This window comes from Mizuhopecten yessoensis, unplaced genomic scaffold, assembly GCF_002113885.1.
Source record: "Mizuhopecten yessoensis strain PY_sf001 unplaced genomic scaffold, ASM211388v2 scaffold4525, whole genome shotgun sequence".
NCBI lineage: Eukaryota > Metazoa > Mollusca > Bivalvia > Pectinida > Pectinidae > Mizuhopecten > Mizuhopecten yessoensis.
Window position 1 is genome coordinate 73842 of NW_018405590.1, and position 15787 is coordinate 89628.

The following is a 15787-nucleotide window of genomic DNA, read 5'->3' on the forward strand; positions in this document are numbered from 1 at the left end:
ACTCAGCTGAGGCTTTGCCAACTACCAGAATAAGCTCAGAAACCATGAAAATGTGTTTTGACTGGCTACCATTTCGAAAATATCAATTTTTCCCCTGAGCTTTTTAGACGAAAATGAATATGTCAGCCAGATTAAGCATACCCCATATTTGCAAAGTTCGCACAGAAAACTTAATGACATCTTTCTAACGTATACGGTAAATATATCGTAAAAGGTTTTAATTTCATCACATCGCCTTTTCTGCATTACGGCATTGGAGATTTACAAATTTGGGACGTCATGTCATTGTTGAGCCATTGTGACGTCACATCACATGAAATGGGATGTAAGATAGAAATTTCCTTCACCTCTTTCTTACCCTGGACAGCTCTATATTACACACAGGGAAATGAGAGAAATGGTTATATTGCCCTTTCTGACTGACCAATGATCAATTTGATGCTAAATAGTATTTAGTGGATATCCTGTGTAAATAATGTGATACGTACTGCAAAGATCAAAACAATTGAAATGGTCATTGGTCAAGGTCAACCCCTTTTTCTCATCATATTAGCTGACTCCGCATTTTCTTCTGTTTGTACAATTTTTTTTATTTTTTTTTTCATTTTTCAAAGTTTTACATTAGAATACAATACAGTTACTATATACATAACATGACACAAAACAAACATATATATAAAGACACACACACTCATTCATTATCATACAAATACCAATACAATTATCAGAAATGAAAGGTAGGATTGTTGAAAATTTGTATTATATTTTGAATTTCTCTGTAAGCTAGCTGTCGGTGTGAGCGTAACCAATATGTGTATAAATTGATAAGTTACTTATGGTAAATCAGTCGTAATTTCAAGTTTGGGTGTTTCAAAAAAAGTTTGTACAATCTTGATCTACATGGTGAATGAGGAAATGTTATCTGGATCTGGTAAACCAAGATGGCCCACCTGGCTTCTGATTGGCAGAGGACATTAAGGCAATAACTTCTGTTCTGTTGCTCTGTTCTAGTTCATGACAATGAAACTGAACCGGTGTTTTTGTGTTACAGACGTGACTCAGCGAGAGCCACAATGGCGTCGGATGAACAGATGCGGGAACAGGATCTGGAGACAGAGGTGGTTGTCAATAAAATGGCCCGGCAGGACAACAACGAGGACGAGGACAGGTAAGGAAGCACTTCATACTTGTAGGTCAAAGGTCAACTTGCTTGTCTTAGTCCTGCAAAAGATTTGTTTAATTTGTGTTGCCTAGATCAGTTAATAAGTGTAGGGGAACATATTGACACACTATTTAATATATATTGACACACTATGTAACATATAGACACACTATGTCACATATTGACACACTATGTAACATATACACACACTATGTAACATATAAGCACACTATATAACATATGGACACAGTATGGAACATAGAGACACACTATATAACATATAGACACATTATGTAACATATAAACACACTATGTAACATATTGACACACTATGTAACATAGAGACACACTATGTAGCATATAGACACACTATGTAACATATAGACACACTATATAACATATCTACACACTATGTAACATATAGACACACTATGTAACATATAGACACACTATGTATGTATGGATGGATGGATGGATGGATGGTGGTACACTGGAAACTCTACATTAACAACATCGATCTCTTTCTGTCCTTCCGTCCATCTACTTGGGGACACAAAAGCGACAAAAATAAATCTGCTGTACCAATTTCAATTGTTGGGATCTTAATATTTCTCTCTACTTCTAACTACCTTTTATTTCTCATCGCCTTGCTTGGCAATACCTCACTTTTGAACGTTCGACCAGGTGAAGAAGGCGATGGGTTCTGTCCCCAGGCCGGGACATACCAAAGTCCTGAACATTGGTGGTAGTTATTCCCTGCTTAATGTTCAGCATCAAGGGTAATGGCAACAACTGGTTCACCCGTTGTCAGTTATAATGTGACCGGACAGAATGCTGTGCTGGGTGCCTTCAGCATGGTATTTCAGTGATATCTCAATATAAAGTCGGCAACAGATCCAATCTTTCACAAGAAGGCAAATACACCAACATACCCGGTCTCCGGCACACATACATATATGCACACATACACACATACACAACACACACGGAGGCACGTCCTTAAATTACCTTAGCTGTTATTAGAACGTTAAACAAATTAAAACCAAACCGTCCATCTGTCTGTCTTTTCACCTATTCCACTATTTTTTTCCAGAGACTATATCAGATTCATAAATGTCAAAAATTTCTGAAATTTACATGGTGATACACCTTTGATATGTAGTTGTGAGATAAAGCTTATAAAGTTCCTGAGGTCAAGGTCACAGTTCTAAAAAATAGAATACATTTTCTAGCCCCTTTTCATCCTCAAGTGTTGATTCTGATGGTAAATTATATTAGGTGGATATCCTACATAACTTATGCCATGTACCTGGGATCCTGAAATCCAAGATGGCCTCCAGTCAGTGTTCGTTCTGATTGTAAATGGTATGTGGTTGGTGTTCTATGTTCACAATATCTTATGTCCAGCATCCAAAAATCCAACATGGCAACTTGTCTGTAGCCTCTGATTGGCTATAAGACATTGGGTGGTCGGGTCATACCTGGTGCTGTGGTACATTGTATTTAATGGAATTTCAACCAAGTTTTGATGAAAGCATTTTTACCCCATGTGAATCAAGTGCTATACAAATAAAGGAGATGGTAAGCAAGGTCAAATTAACTGATTTGCTTTCGATATCGCTACATCTCCCAAACTTTAAGGTAGATTTAAGTAGTTTCTTTGGCTGGCATCCTTAGCCACTCCAGAGATCCCAAATGCTAACTGCTGTGGGGATTTGAAATACCTTAAGTTTTGGTAGTATTTTGTAACATCCTTAGCCCACAGAGATCAACAGTTAGACATAAGCTGGTAACACCTAGGTCATCTTTGGGGGCTCATCTCAAACCATTGAAAACTCTTTCTTTCCAAAAACCTTTCTTTCCAAAATCATCACATGAGTGATTCAAGGCTCTTAGAACTCTTGTTTAAATAGATTCACTGCTGCAACTTCGTCGGAGAAAAAGATAATTTTAGTTACCAAACATTTCGTTCTGTTAGAGGTGAAGTGTATATGTGATGGGCCTTTTTCCTTGGTTAGTATTATAACACCCAGCAGCAGCACAGTAGAGGAGACTGATGGTGGACGGATTCCAACTCCAAAATGGCAACAGAAATCAAGCAAGCGTGTCGGTGCTCGTCATCACCTGGACCTGACTACGCCTGCTGTGGGTGGGGCCATCCTGACGTCTCCACCTCAGAGATCACGCCCCCAAGGCAGGAAAGCAGTGTTTAAATCTCAGCCTATTGCACTCCAGGGTGACTACTTGATCTTGTTATACAAAATTTATTAATGCATGTATCTATTTTAGGCTATTATGAAGCTTATGAGAAAATGTTCAATTGAAATAGTGGTAATGTTTTATTGGTTCTTCCATGGTTGTTTAACTGTAATAACATTTAAATAATTTTTGTAACATATTTTACAAATTTAATTTTTAACTTTTAAAGACATAGCATTTTTCAATGAAAATGAAGCAATATAAGAGATATTTCATACTTAACAGTATGTTATAACACAGATTTTATGGTTTTGTATGTGTTTTCTGTGCTGACAGATTTCGAGGATGATGATGATGATACACATGTTGAGGAGGTTGTTAGACAGCCAATAGCTGGGCAGACATTCGCAAAGGTATTTAATTACACCGTCCAGATAGTTAATTACCTTCTCTAAATCATCTGTCCATTGGATGACAAGGCTGATTTAAAATGATGTGAGAGACTTGGGAGTCATTTTCAACTTATTTTATTTTAGGGAAAAAATTAGGCAGAATGGGACGGAATGGAACTATTTATTTTTTATTTTTTTTTAATTAAAAAAAAAAGGCCTGTTTGAAAAGTCCATGGACAATATCTTTTTCTCTGCAATAGGTCTTGAATAAAAAGAAAAAAAACTAAGCTATTAATGGATGGAAGAAAATTTGATGATTTGAAATAATAATGACATTGTGTGAAGCCAAGAGAAAATATGAGATAAACTGTGAAGGAAATGGTTATAACTGAGTGGTGAAAATTTCAAGATGTTTTCTTTAAAATGTCTGGAAAAAGAACATAAACATTAATGCTGAATCCTTATGAATCCCTGCAGTAAGAAATAATGTGATAATTTCAAATACATTATCCAGTGTATAGGTGTTTCTCTATGGTACAGCTTCTTAGAATTCAACCAGAAAGATTTTTTTCAATGAATTCAATGTGTTATTTCAGCAAATTGATGTGAATCAAGGGAGGATTGGTCCGACCCCCACTTTTGGTATGCCTTCCCGTGACACCCATTACCTACGGGACGACCAGGTGTCATGTGACCAGCCTTTACAAACCAGCTATGTACACAGCCCACTCAAGAACCAAGGTACTGTACTAGAATATCTCCGATACATTGCATAAGTAAGGGAATCAATTTTCTGACATTGTAGTAAGTTTGCTAATAAATAACATTTTATGATTTTACTAATTTAGTTCCTGTGGTACATGTTTGTCAACCTTACAATAGCTGTGTTTTATTTAAAACAGCAGACCATTCTGAAAGCTATAAACTGACAAAATATGGAGAAATATTTTCATTATCGATGTACTTGATGTTCAGAAATGAAGCACCCTCGGAATGTGTGAAGGCTTTCTCGGGTTGAGGTCTGACAATATACACAATTGACAGACTAGTTGTACTGTAAACAGAATTCATGTCAATAATACATGATCAACTTCTCAATACTGTCTCTGTACTTAACACTGTCTGTACGGCCATGCAGCTTTTCCTGAAAACACTTTTGCTGAAAAAGTACACTTTTTTGCGAGTAACAGGATAGCAGGATATCTCCGCGATTCCGCGGGTCAATAACATGATCGCGAACAAAACGTAAAAATGGCAGAGATAATAAAGCTCATTACCATAATGTTGTCTTAAAACAGTGTGCAGGTGCACGTGGTTGTGACGATACATTTATATAAAGAGTAATTTTTTGTTTGAAAAATAGGTTATATCACACATCTAATTGTTTTGTTGATGGCCACGGTTTGTTTAATAAAATAATCTCACTTGTTGTTGCTCAATATGCTGTCATAAAGCCTATTCATTAGACTATTTGACACTTTATATGCTGAGTATCCCGTCCTCGTGATAAAACACAGCGAAAATATATTTTCCTTACATGTCAAGATCTCTAACATTAAAATCTGTGTAAAATCAATTTTCTTTATTTGGGTCAAAATTGGTGAAAATTAAAGCCTGCGTAAATAACCCGTTATACGGTACAAAAAAGGTCAAAATTTAGTGTTTTGCCTCATCCAAATAAATTCTGTTTCTAGACAGGTTTATCATAGATACCTTGATAACTAAAAGTTGTTGAGGCATTCAGTTATACAGGGTTTAAATAAAATATTGAAAAGTATAGACATTTCTTAAAAGATTTAGTATTTGTTGAAATATATATTTATATGAGTGGCCATTTCTGTGGTGTTTTTGTAGTAAATAAACATATCCCGCCTCCGGGGGTCAATATCCCCAGCACCATTAACGAGGGGTTTGGCTGTACCTACAATCAGCCCCATTCGTTGTATAAACAGGCCGAGGGTAAGTCCACACCTTCTCCTACGTCTGTTAACCATTGTGAGTCTACACCTTCCTGTACATATTGTACACCTGCCTTGTATTGCATGCTATATATGCTTCCACAGTGACGTATTTTAGCCTAAAACTTTGCATAGTAAATAGTTTCACTCAAATCTCCCAAACATTATGCTATGCAGTGAATGTGTATCTTTGCACGCCATGTGTACTATCTGTTTATCATACTTTTTGGACTAAAAATCAATCTAAAGACTGCTCTATTATTTCACGTAATTTCAGTCATATGTTAGCTGCATTTTACTTACTCACATCACACAACTTGGTGGTTGCTCAAAACTCCAAAATTTCCTTTTCTAGTGGAAAGGAGTTGATAATTCTCCTGTGTAATATCAGTTTTCGTTGCAATTCTGTGGTTAATTGTCTAACAATCCAGTAAACCATCATAAATACAACATCCCTTTAGTGACATATCTGTAAGGTGCCTGCTTCTTGTTTGCTATTGATTTAAGCTATGCATCTTTATAAATTATAGACAGGTATTTGATATAAAAAATTTGTTATAAACGTGTTTTACTGTATTGACAACTAATATGTCAGCTGGAGTTTGTTATAAACATGTTTTACTGTATAGAGAACTTAAACAACAGCTGGAAATTGTTATACACATGTTTTACTGTATAGAGAACTAATACAACAGCTGGAGGTTGTTATACACATGTTTTACTGTATAGAGAACTAATACAACTGCTAGAGTTTGTTATACACGTGTTTTACTGTATAGAGAACTTAAACAAGAGCTGGAGTTTGTAATACACATGTTTTACTGTATAGAGAACTTAAACAACAGCTGGAGTTTGTTATATACGTGTTTTACTGTATAGAGAACTTAAACAACAGCTGGAGTTTGTTATACACATGTTTTACTGTATAGAGAACTAATACAACAGCTAGAGTTTGTTATACACATGTTTTACTGTATAGAGAACTTAAACAACAGCTGGAGTTTGTTATAAACATGTTTTACTGTATAGAGAACTAATACAACAGCTAGAGTTTGTTATACACATGTTTTACTGTATAGAGAACTTAAACAACAGCTGGAGTTTGTTATAAACATGTTTTACTGTATAGAGAACTAATACAACAGCTAGAGTTTGTTATACACATGTTTTACTGTATAGAGAACTTAAACAACAGCTGGAGTTTGTTATAAACATGTTTTACTGTATAGAGAACTAATACAACAGCTAGAGTTTGTTATACACATGTTTTACTGTATAGAGAACTTAAACAACAGCTGGAGTTTGTTATAAACATGTTTTACTGTATAGAGAACTAATACAACAGCTAGAGTTTGTTATACACATGTTTTACTGTATAGAGAACTTAAACAACAGCTGGAGTTTGTTATAAACATGTTTTACTGTATAGAGAACTAATACAACAGCTAGAGTTTGTTATACACATGTTTTACTGTATAGAGAACTTAAACAACAGCTGGAGTTTGTTATAAACATGTTTTACTGTATAGAGAACTAATACAACAGCTAGAGTTTGTTATACACATGTTTTACTGTATAGAGAACTTAAACAACAGCTGGAGTTTGTTATAAACATGTTTTACTGTATAGAGAACTAATACAACAGCTAGAGTTTGTTATACACATGTTTTACTGTATAGAGAACTTAAACAACAGCTGGAGTTTGTTATAAACATGTTTTACTGTATAGAGAACTAATACAACAGCTAGAGTTTGTTATACACATGTTTTACTGTATAGAGAACTTAAACAACAGCTAGAGTTTGTTATAAACATGTTTTACTGTATAGAGAACTAATACAACAGCTAGAGTTTGTTATAAACATGTTTTACTGTATAGAGAACTAATACAACAGCTAGAGTTTGTTATAAACATGTTTTACTGTATAGAGAACTAATACAACAGCTGGAGTTTGTTATAAACATGTTTTACTGTATAGAGAACTAATACAACAGCTAGAGTTTGTTATAAACATGTTTTACTGTATAGAGAACTAATACAACAGCTGGAGTTTGTTATAAACATGTTTTACTGTATAGAGAACTATTTCTTGTATTTCTGGGGGTCAATAAAAGACATATTTAACTGTTTGTTAAGGAAATTTGATAATAAACCAGATTATATTACAGAAAAACTTAAGTCTGAACCTTCAACATTTTATGCTGCCCCCTCCATTTTAAGAGATAGGAGAGGGGTAATACAGTGTTATCCCTGTCAGTGGTGTACTGTCTCACCAACAGTTCTGTCATTGCTTTAGCAACTTCATTTCTGAACAGAATTTGATCAAACTTTATCCAAAAGGTTAAAGTACAAGGAAAGCTTTAATGAGTATGAGTTTCAGGATTCCAAGATCAAGGTTTTGTTCCTGGAGTGGTGGTCCTTGAACCTTTAATCTGCTCCAGAAACCTTGTAAGCTCAAATCCTCCTTAACCTTTTGTTGTATATTTTTGTTACTTGTTTTAGGGAAAGAATATCATATGTAGGTGTGCATAAAGGAAGGGATTTGTGATTGGGGTATAATTTTGTTTATAAAATGAAGGGTGGGGGTGGATGGGTATATCTTTGTCAGCTCGCTTGAAGTTTAACTAGTGGTTAAACATGTCTATAAAAACAAAAGGGTACACATTAATATGAACAGTTGGTGTTAAGGTTAGCTTACACTGACAGTATTTCTCCTTCAGACTTGTAAGTGATGTGTTGTTGTTTATTTACAGATGTAGATGATGATGTACTGTCCGTGTCTGCCCGATCTGTAGCCTCCAGTTGCTCTCTAGCCTCAGAGACACTTGAACGTGCCAGGAAACGCAAGGAGGAATTCTGGGGGAAGCCGCGAGTGGCAGCTAACTGAGGAGAACTAGACAGATGCACAGTTTCTAAATCAACCAGTAGTACTAGATAGGTCCTGCTGATGACCTGGCTATAATTTTATAGAGAATCTCGCTTTCTGTTTTCATATATCTTTAAGTGTTTGAATATGTCTAGAAAACTTGATATTGTGTAAATGACATTTTATACAATTTTTTATATGAAATGTATAGATATGTTATACAAATATTTATGTTGAGTTTTATATCATGATTCCGTCCAGAAATTAGACTTTTAGAAAGGTTGTTTTATGATTGAACGTATGTACATGCTTATCAACTGGTAAGTTCAATCTTGGACTATATTTTCATTAATTAATTTTGTATCTTAATCTACAGAATGTGGTTAAACATTGAGGAAGATTTATTTTTATTGCCTGAATTCAACTTTTACAACTTCATTTATATATAATTCCAAATGCATGGAAAACAATAATTGATTGATTTTTTTTTGTTCATCATTTTTAAAAGAAGTGTCTTGAACCAACAAATATTGTCTTTCATCTACTTACTGGATTGTTGTTCACACCAAAAATTGTAAAAAAAAAATATACTCGAAACAACGTTTCCCATATTGTAAAAGGACCAATATCTCTGCTAGTATGTGTGATATACTTGGTTTAATTTTACTTTTTATGAGGCAGCATTACAGAGCCACTGAAACATCTATTTATGTTTGTACTGCTCAATTATCTGCCACAAAATATTGTAGTTATGCATGTATGTTAAATTATTGTTTAATCTATACAAGGCTTTATCAGGAATATTTGATACAGAAAAGTCAACTAATTTCACTTCTGCTTATATTATCTGTGAAAAGGGAAAAACATTAATTGATTTTATTAATATTTAATGCAGAAGCACATAACTTTTATCAGAATAAATATTTAGTGTTATGTGAAAGCTAACTTAATGAAGAGTTCATTGTGTATTTATAAATTAAAGATTTCTGGTGAGGTGAATGTGGCAATATGGACCTGAGAAAATAAAATTGTTTATCAGGTCCATTTAACCAAATATGCACTTAAAGTCCTTGATTGTTATAATAGATGCTAAATAATGTTTTAATCATTAGACAAGATGGAAAGTATAAAAAATTGTGTGAAGGAAAGGTCTGCATTTGTCGGAGAGCATTGTGATCTAATGTCATAAAGTGAATATTGAGTCAATATCACAAGTCACTGACCGCCACATGCTTATGATCTTACCAATAAGGATGTAGGAAAATTGTGTGTCATCTTAGGTTGTCTAGTATGTATATTGTCAACTATGGACACTGTCTAGTACGGACTCAGCTAGTCTGGACACTGTCTAGTACGGACTTGGCTAGTCTGGACACTGTCTAGTATGTATATTGTCAACTATGGACACTGTCTAGTACAGACTCAGCTAGTCTGGGCACTGTCTAGTATGTATATTGTCAACTATGGACACTGTCTAGTCTGGACTTGGCTAGTCTGGACACTGTCTAATACAGACTCGGCTAGTCTGGACACTGTCTAGTATGTATATTGTCAACTATGGACACTGTCTAGTCTGGCCTTGGCTAGTCTGGGCACTGTCTAGTATATATTTTGTCAACTATGGACACTGTCTAGTACGGTCTCGGCTAGTCTGGGCACTGTCTAGTATGTGTATTGTCAACTATGGACACTGTCTAGTACGGACTTGGCTAGTCTGGGCACTGTCTAGTATATATTTTGTCAACTATGGACACTGTCTAGTACGGTCTCGGCTAGTCTGGGCACTGTCTAGTATGTGTATTGTCAACTATGGACACTGTCTAGTACGGACTCGGCTAGTCTGGACACTGTCTAGAATGCATATTGTCAACTATGGACACTGTCTAGTACGGCCTTGGCTAGTCTGGACACTGTCTAGTACGGACTCGGCTAGTCTGGACACTATCTAGTATGGACTCTGCTAGTCTGGACACTGTCTAGTATGTATATTGTCAACTATGGACACTGTCTAGTACGGCCCCGGCTAGTCTGGACAATGTCTAGTATAAACACTGTTATGGATACTATTTACTACGGACACTGTCTAGTATAATCACTCTTATGGATACTGGTAATTATGGGAACTGGCTAGTATAATCACTCTTATGGATACTGTTTACTATGGGAACTGGCTAGTATAAACAGTGTTGTGGATACTGTTAAAATGGACACTGGCTGAAATAGACTAATTTCACATTTTTATCTTTGCCCACCCTAGTATTAGACCTTAAGGTCTGCTGTCTGTGATAATAGTTAGGAACCTTGTACAATTTATTTAACATTTCAGGAGAGTATTTTTACATGCACTAGTAAGCTAGATTGAAGTGAGAATGTAACCTGTATTATTTAAATATTTTCTCTCCTTTTTTCAACATTTATTTGTATGTTTTGATGAAGAAAGGTTTTATTTTGAGAGATAAAAATCATGCTGATTGAGATAATTATACAACTTGTGTTTTGTTATTATTCTTTTTATACAGAATCATTTAAAAGTGGAAACCTTTGATATAAACATGATGTATACTAAATTCACATCACAATAATGAATATTATTTACCTCTATACAGTTAAACTTTGTCAGTAGAGGCTCTTTTCTACCAAGTAAAATGTACTGGATTCTGGAAAGGCTTAATTATTGTAATAATTTTGTAACGAAAAATAATAAAAGAAATAGAAATCCCCCCCCCCCCTCACACACACACACACACACACACACACACATTGATAATTATATGAGCTACTGTAGTAACAAAAAAGTGAACATTTTGCAGTTTGTATTAAATAAGATAAGACTATAACTTTCCTGCATGGAGACCTTCTCTTTGTTTACAACTAATGAGACAGGATATTGATATATAGCAATGTATATTTCCTTTTCAAAACAAGATATCACACTTAAAAGTCCTGAGGTTTTCTGCAGGATATGTTTTTTTGGGGGTTTCAGACAAAAGATTTATTGAAATTCAAAGCATGTGAAATATTTAAATTTTACAACAGCTAAACTATTTTTGACAATTCAAAATCAGTTGGTTTCACAATTCAGAACTTTTCCTGCACTCCAGAATGTTGCATTTTGAAGCCAACTTTTCTTTGCAGTGTGATTTTTAATTGGTTTTACACCATGTCAAGATGGATGTGACATAGAGGTCCGGTGACATTTAATCCCTGGCTTAAAAGTTCGTTAAAACTATGTTCACAGTTTAAAGGAGTAAATAAAGTTATCTTAAAATGTAGATTGATTATTTAGAGAATAGCATTAATACCTACCCTTTAAATCAGTGTATTTACATGCTGTCAAGCAAAGCAGGAAGTTCCTACAATGCATCTACACTTCAAGAAGAGTATGATTTGTGTATAGAGATTACTCACTGTGAGAAACCAATGAGTTAAAACTTAACTTAATTTGAATATATACAATTATAAGGAAGTTGTTGACAAGCAAAATCATTCTTTTCACATTGAAAATGACCTAATTGACCCCTGGTCATAATCTGGAAGTTTTTATTTAATACTTTGCATTGAGATGAGGTTTCCTGATTGAGGTTTGACTAGCTTACTTACCTGAAGATCAAGTTTTCATTCAAGAACGGCTCAATGAATTTTGACCTAATTTGGTATGGTGTATAAATGTTTACCCTTTCACCACTGTAGACCATAATGGACTCATCCACGTAAATGTATGGTAGTCTACTAAAGTTATATAGGGTTGAAAGGGTTCAGGAAGCTTTGAATAGTGCAAAAACATTTTTTGAATCTAAAAACGCTATGGAATAGTTCTTTTCTGTCTAAAACTAAGAAACGAATAAATAGAACAACTAAGGTTTACAATATTGATGTTTTTATTGGTGATATAAGTAAAAGTGTGAATGAGCAAGGTGAACCACTGGAGCTAGCCACCAGGTAAGGGGAGGCTATCCTCGTGTTAAGGGGAGACTACCCACTTGAGCCAGCCCCCAGGTAGGGAGAAACACATGTTGTACTGTATTCATTCCAAACCAGGCCCGAGGGACAGGTGAGGACATAGGCATCGCCAGCAATGTCACACTGGATAAATTTGTTGGGGTCAGGGTGAGAGAAGAAGAGACCGGCTGGTGTTACTGTTTGTCCCCTACAGGGATTAGCTGCACCTGTGTTCAAACTACCTGTAAAAGTCAACAACGAATTAAGTTTTATCATAGTTAGTTGACATGATAAATATTAAATCAATGAACAGAAAAGATGTAATATCAATATGAAGATTCTGTAATTAATTTACAGTTGACATGTTTCAGCTAGCTTGTCTAGCCATCATCAGGACATGCAGTAAGCGATCATTTCCTCGTGTGATTCAAAATAATTTCCTTATACACAAAAATAGCCAGGATTCTACGTACATTTTAAGTAAATGATTTTTACTTCAGATATACCATGAGCCTGATCATTTCAACTGTGACAAAGATTTAAATGTGCTTCAGTCGTGACATACATTCAACTGTGCGACAGGTAAGACGAAAATTAACGTGAGGCCCAATGGGCCTGCATCGCTCCCCTGGTATTAATCTTACATTTGTAACCTTTTAAGTGGACTGAAATAAAGCTACAGCCAAAATATAAGTATTTATGACTTTAGGTAGAACCGGTGAAAAGATGTGACTTCAAAAAGTCGAACAAGGTCATTATGTTGAATAAACTTGATCTCCATCTCAGCATGCAACTTGCTAAATACCACCACCCAAGATCTTTTAATTTGTTTATTGAAATTAGGTTATTTAAAGGTATATACACATTTGACTTTGAAAGTGTGATTAGGTCATTCAAACGATTTTTTTATTTGAACAAACTTGGTAGCCTATCATCCCAGTATCTTATTGGCAAAATATCATCATCCTGGGCCTTTTGGTTATTCAGAAGAAGTCCTTTAAAGATTTTAAACATATTTGACCCCTGTGACCTTGAAAATAAACCAAGGTCATTCACTTGAACAAAATTGGTAGCCCTCCACCAAGCAACATTCTGGGCCTTATAGTTTTTCAGAAGTTGTTTAAAGGTTTAAAAGATCTTTGACCCCTGTGACCTTGAATGAAGGGTCATTTATTTGAACAAACTTGGTAGCCCTTCATTCCAGCATGTCAATGACCAACTATCATCCAGGGCCTTTACATTCAAAACATATTTGACCCTGTGACCTTGACGAAGGTCACATATTTTAATAAAATTTGTAGCCTTTCATACAAGCATGCTACTGCGCAAATATCATCATCTTAGTCCTTTTGGTTATGCAGAAGAAGTCGTTTAAAGGTTTTTGAGACAATTGACCCAAGTGACTTTGATTACAAGCAAAGATAATTTTTTTAACAAACTTGGTAGCTATTCATCCAAAAACACCCTTCTGGCCAAATATCATCACCCTTGACCTTTTCGTTATACAGAAGAAGTCATTAAAGATTTCAATATATTTGACCCCTGTGACCTTGAAATGGGTGAAGGTCATTCATTTGAACAAACTTGATAGCCCTTTATCCCCACATGCTACTGGCCAAATATCGCCCTTTGGGCCAGGTGAGCTAAAATCTATACTTCTGGTATGATGAAAAGCCAACTTGTTTTTAAATCTGTGAAGATTGGGTTGACTTTACTTGTCTGCCAATACATCAGGGGTTAGGTTAACACCTACGCTGACCAGTAGATTGAGGATAGGGGCTGACTCTTACCTGAGCTGGCACTTGGGTTGGGTGTTGGGTTGACTTGTGTAAAGGCATACACACAGGACAACCTTGACTCGTCCCAGTTTAGCATTGATGGGCATGTCAAGATGTTAGCATTGCCATTTAGATCACACTCAATGAATCGGTGAGGGTCTCCAGCAATGGAGAAGTACAGATTGCCTTTAGCGATGTTCTGGGGTGTGCACTTGTTGTTTAGGACTGGCAAGGGAGCAGGCGTCGTGACCACAGCCGGCTGTTAACATAAATATCTATATCAGTATTTGTTAATTTTTCTGGATGTTGTGGTAGTCAAAGCGTGTTGTCATGATCAATCTGTTAATTATGTCCACTGGAGAAAAACCCCATCTATATATAATATATACATACTATAAAATATTGACAGATTCTACAGAAATTTTCTGCAGCAAGCTTCATTGACTTTGGGTGTTTGAGATTCTTGTATCATATGCTCGCCGAAGGCATGTTTATGTGAATAATTAGGAAAATTCTAAGGATATTAGCACCATTTTTACCCTAGCTGTCATTAATTGGTTCTTGTGATGTCATGTATTGTTCCTTGATATTGTACCATGTTTTGTTTCTTGTGATGTCATGTATTGGTCCTTTTGATGTCATGTATTGTTTGTGATGTCATGTATTGTTTGTAATGTCATGTATTGTTTGTGGTGTCATGTATTGTTTGTAATGTCATGTATTGTTTGTGGTGTCATGTATTGTATGTCATGTATTGTTTGTGATGTCATGAATTGGTCCTTGTGAAGTCATGTATTGGTCCTTTTGATGTCATGTATTGGTCCTTGTGGTACCAGGTATTGGTCCTTTTGATGTCATATATTGGTCTTTGTGATGTCATGTATTGTTTCTTGTGATGTCATGCATTGTTTATTATGATGTCATGTATTGTTTCTTGTGATGTCATGCATTGTTTCTTGTGATGTCATGTATTGGTCTTTGTGGTACCAGGTATTGGTCATTATGATGTCATGTATTGGTCCTTGTGAAGTCATGTATTGGTTCTTTTGATGTCATGTATTGTTTCTTGTGAAGTCATGTTTTGGTTCTTGTGATGTCAGGTATTGGTCGTTTTTATATATATTATATTATGACCCTCCTGTATATATGATGACTGTCCTGTAATTGTGATGACCTACCTGTATATATGATGACCTACCTGTATATATGATGAACTACCTGTATATATGATGAACTACCTGTATATATGATGACCTACCTGTATATATGATGACCCACCTGTATATATGAGACCCACCTGTATATATGATGACCTGCCTGTATATATGATGACCCACCTGTATATATGATGACCCACCTGTATATATGATGACTACCTGTATATATGATGACCCATCTGTATATATGATGACCCACCTGTATATATGATGACCTGCCTGTATATATGATGACTACCTGTATATATGATGACCCACCTGTATATATGATGACC

General features: G+C 35.3%; 2 protein-coding genes across 4 annotated transcripts in view; one reads left to right on the plus strand and one right to left on the minus strand.

The window, feature by feature from the left end:
• Positions 1-10156, plus strand: part of LOC110449200 (nuclear protein MDM1-like) — a 39605-nt gene extending 29449 nt beyond the window's left edge. For 2 of the 3 annotated variants that reach the window (XM_021495901.1, XM_021495902.1), the window contains exons 11-16: positions 1052-1168; positions 3181-3398; positions 3698-3774; positions 4350-4494; positions 5608-5712; positions 8466-10156. In XM_021495901.1, coding sequence (XP_021351576.1) covers positions 1052-1168; positions 3181-3398; positions 3698-3774; positions 4350-4494; positions 5608-5712; positions 8466-8599 — 796 coding nt within the window. In that variant the 3' untranslated portion in view covers positions 8600-10156. The remainder of the gene's footprint in view (positions 1-1051; positions 1169-3180; positions 3399-3697; positions 3775-4349; positions 4495-5607; positions 5713-8465) is intronic. The other variant, XM_021495903.1, reaches the window with a different exon arrangement.
• Positions 10157-12438: 2282 nt separating this feature from the next.
• LOC110449195 lies at positions 12439-14557 on the minus strand (the record flags this gene model as incomplete). Its single annotated transcript, XM_021495892.1, has 2 exons — positions 12439-12759; positions 14308-14557. Coding segments are annotated over 2 exons (459 nt in total), but the record flags the coding sequence as incomplete, so codon positions are not given.
• Between the last annotated feature and the right edge of the window lie 1230 nt (positions 14558-15787).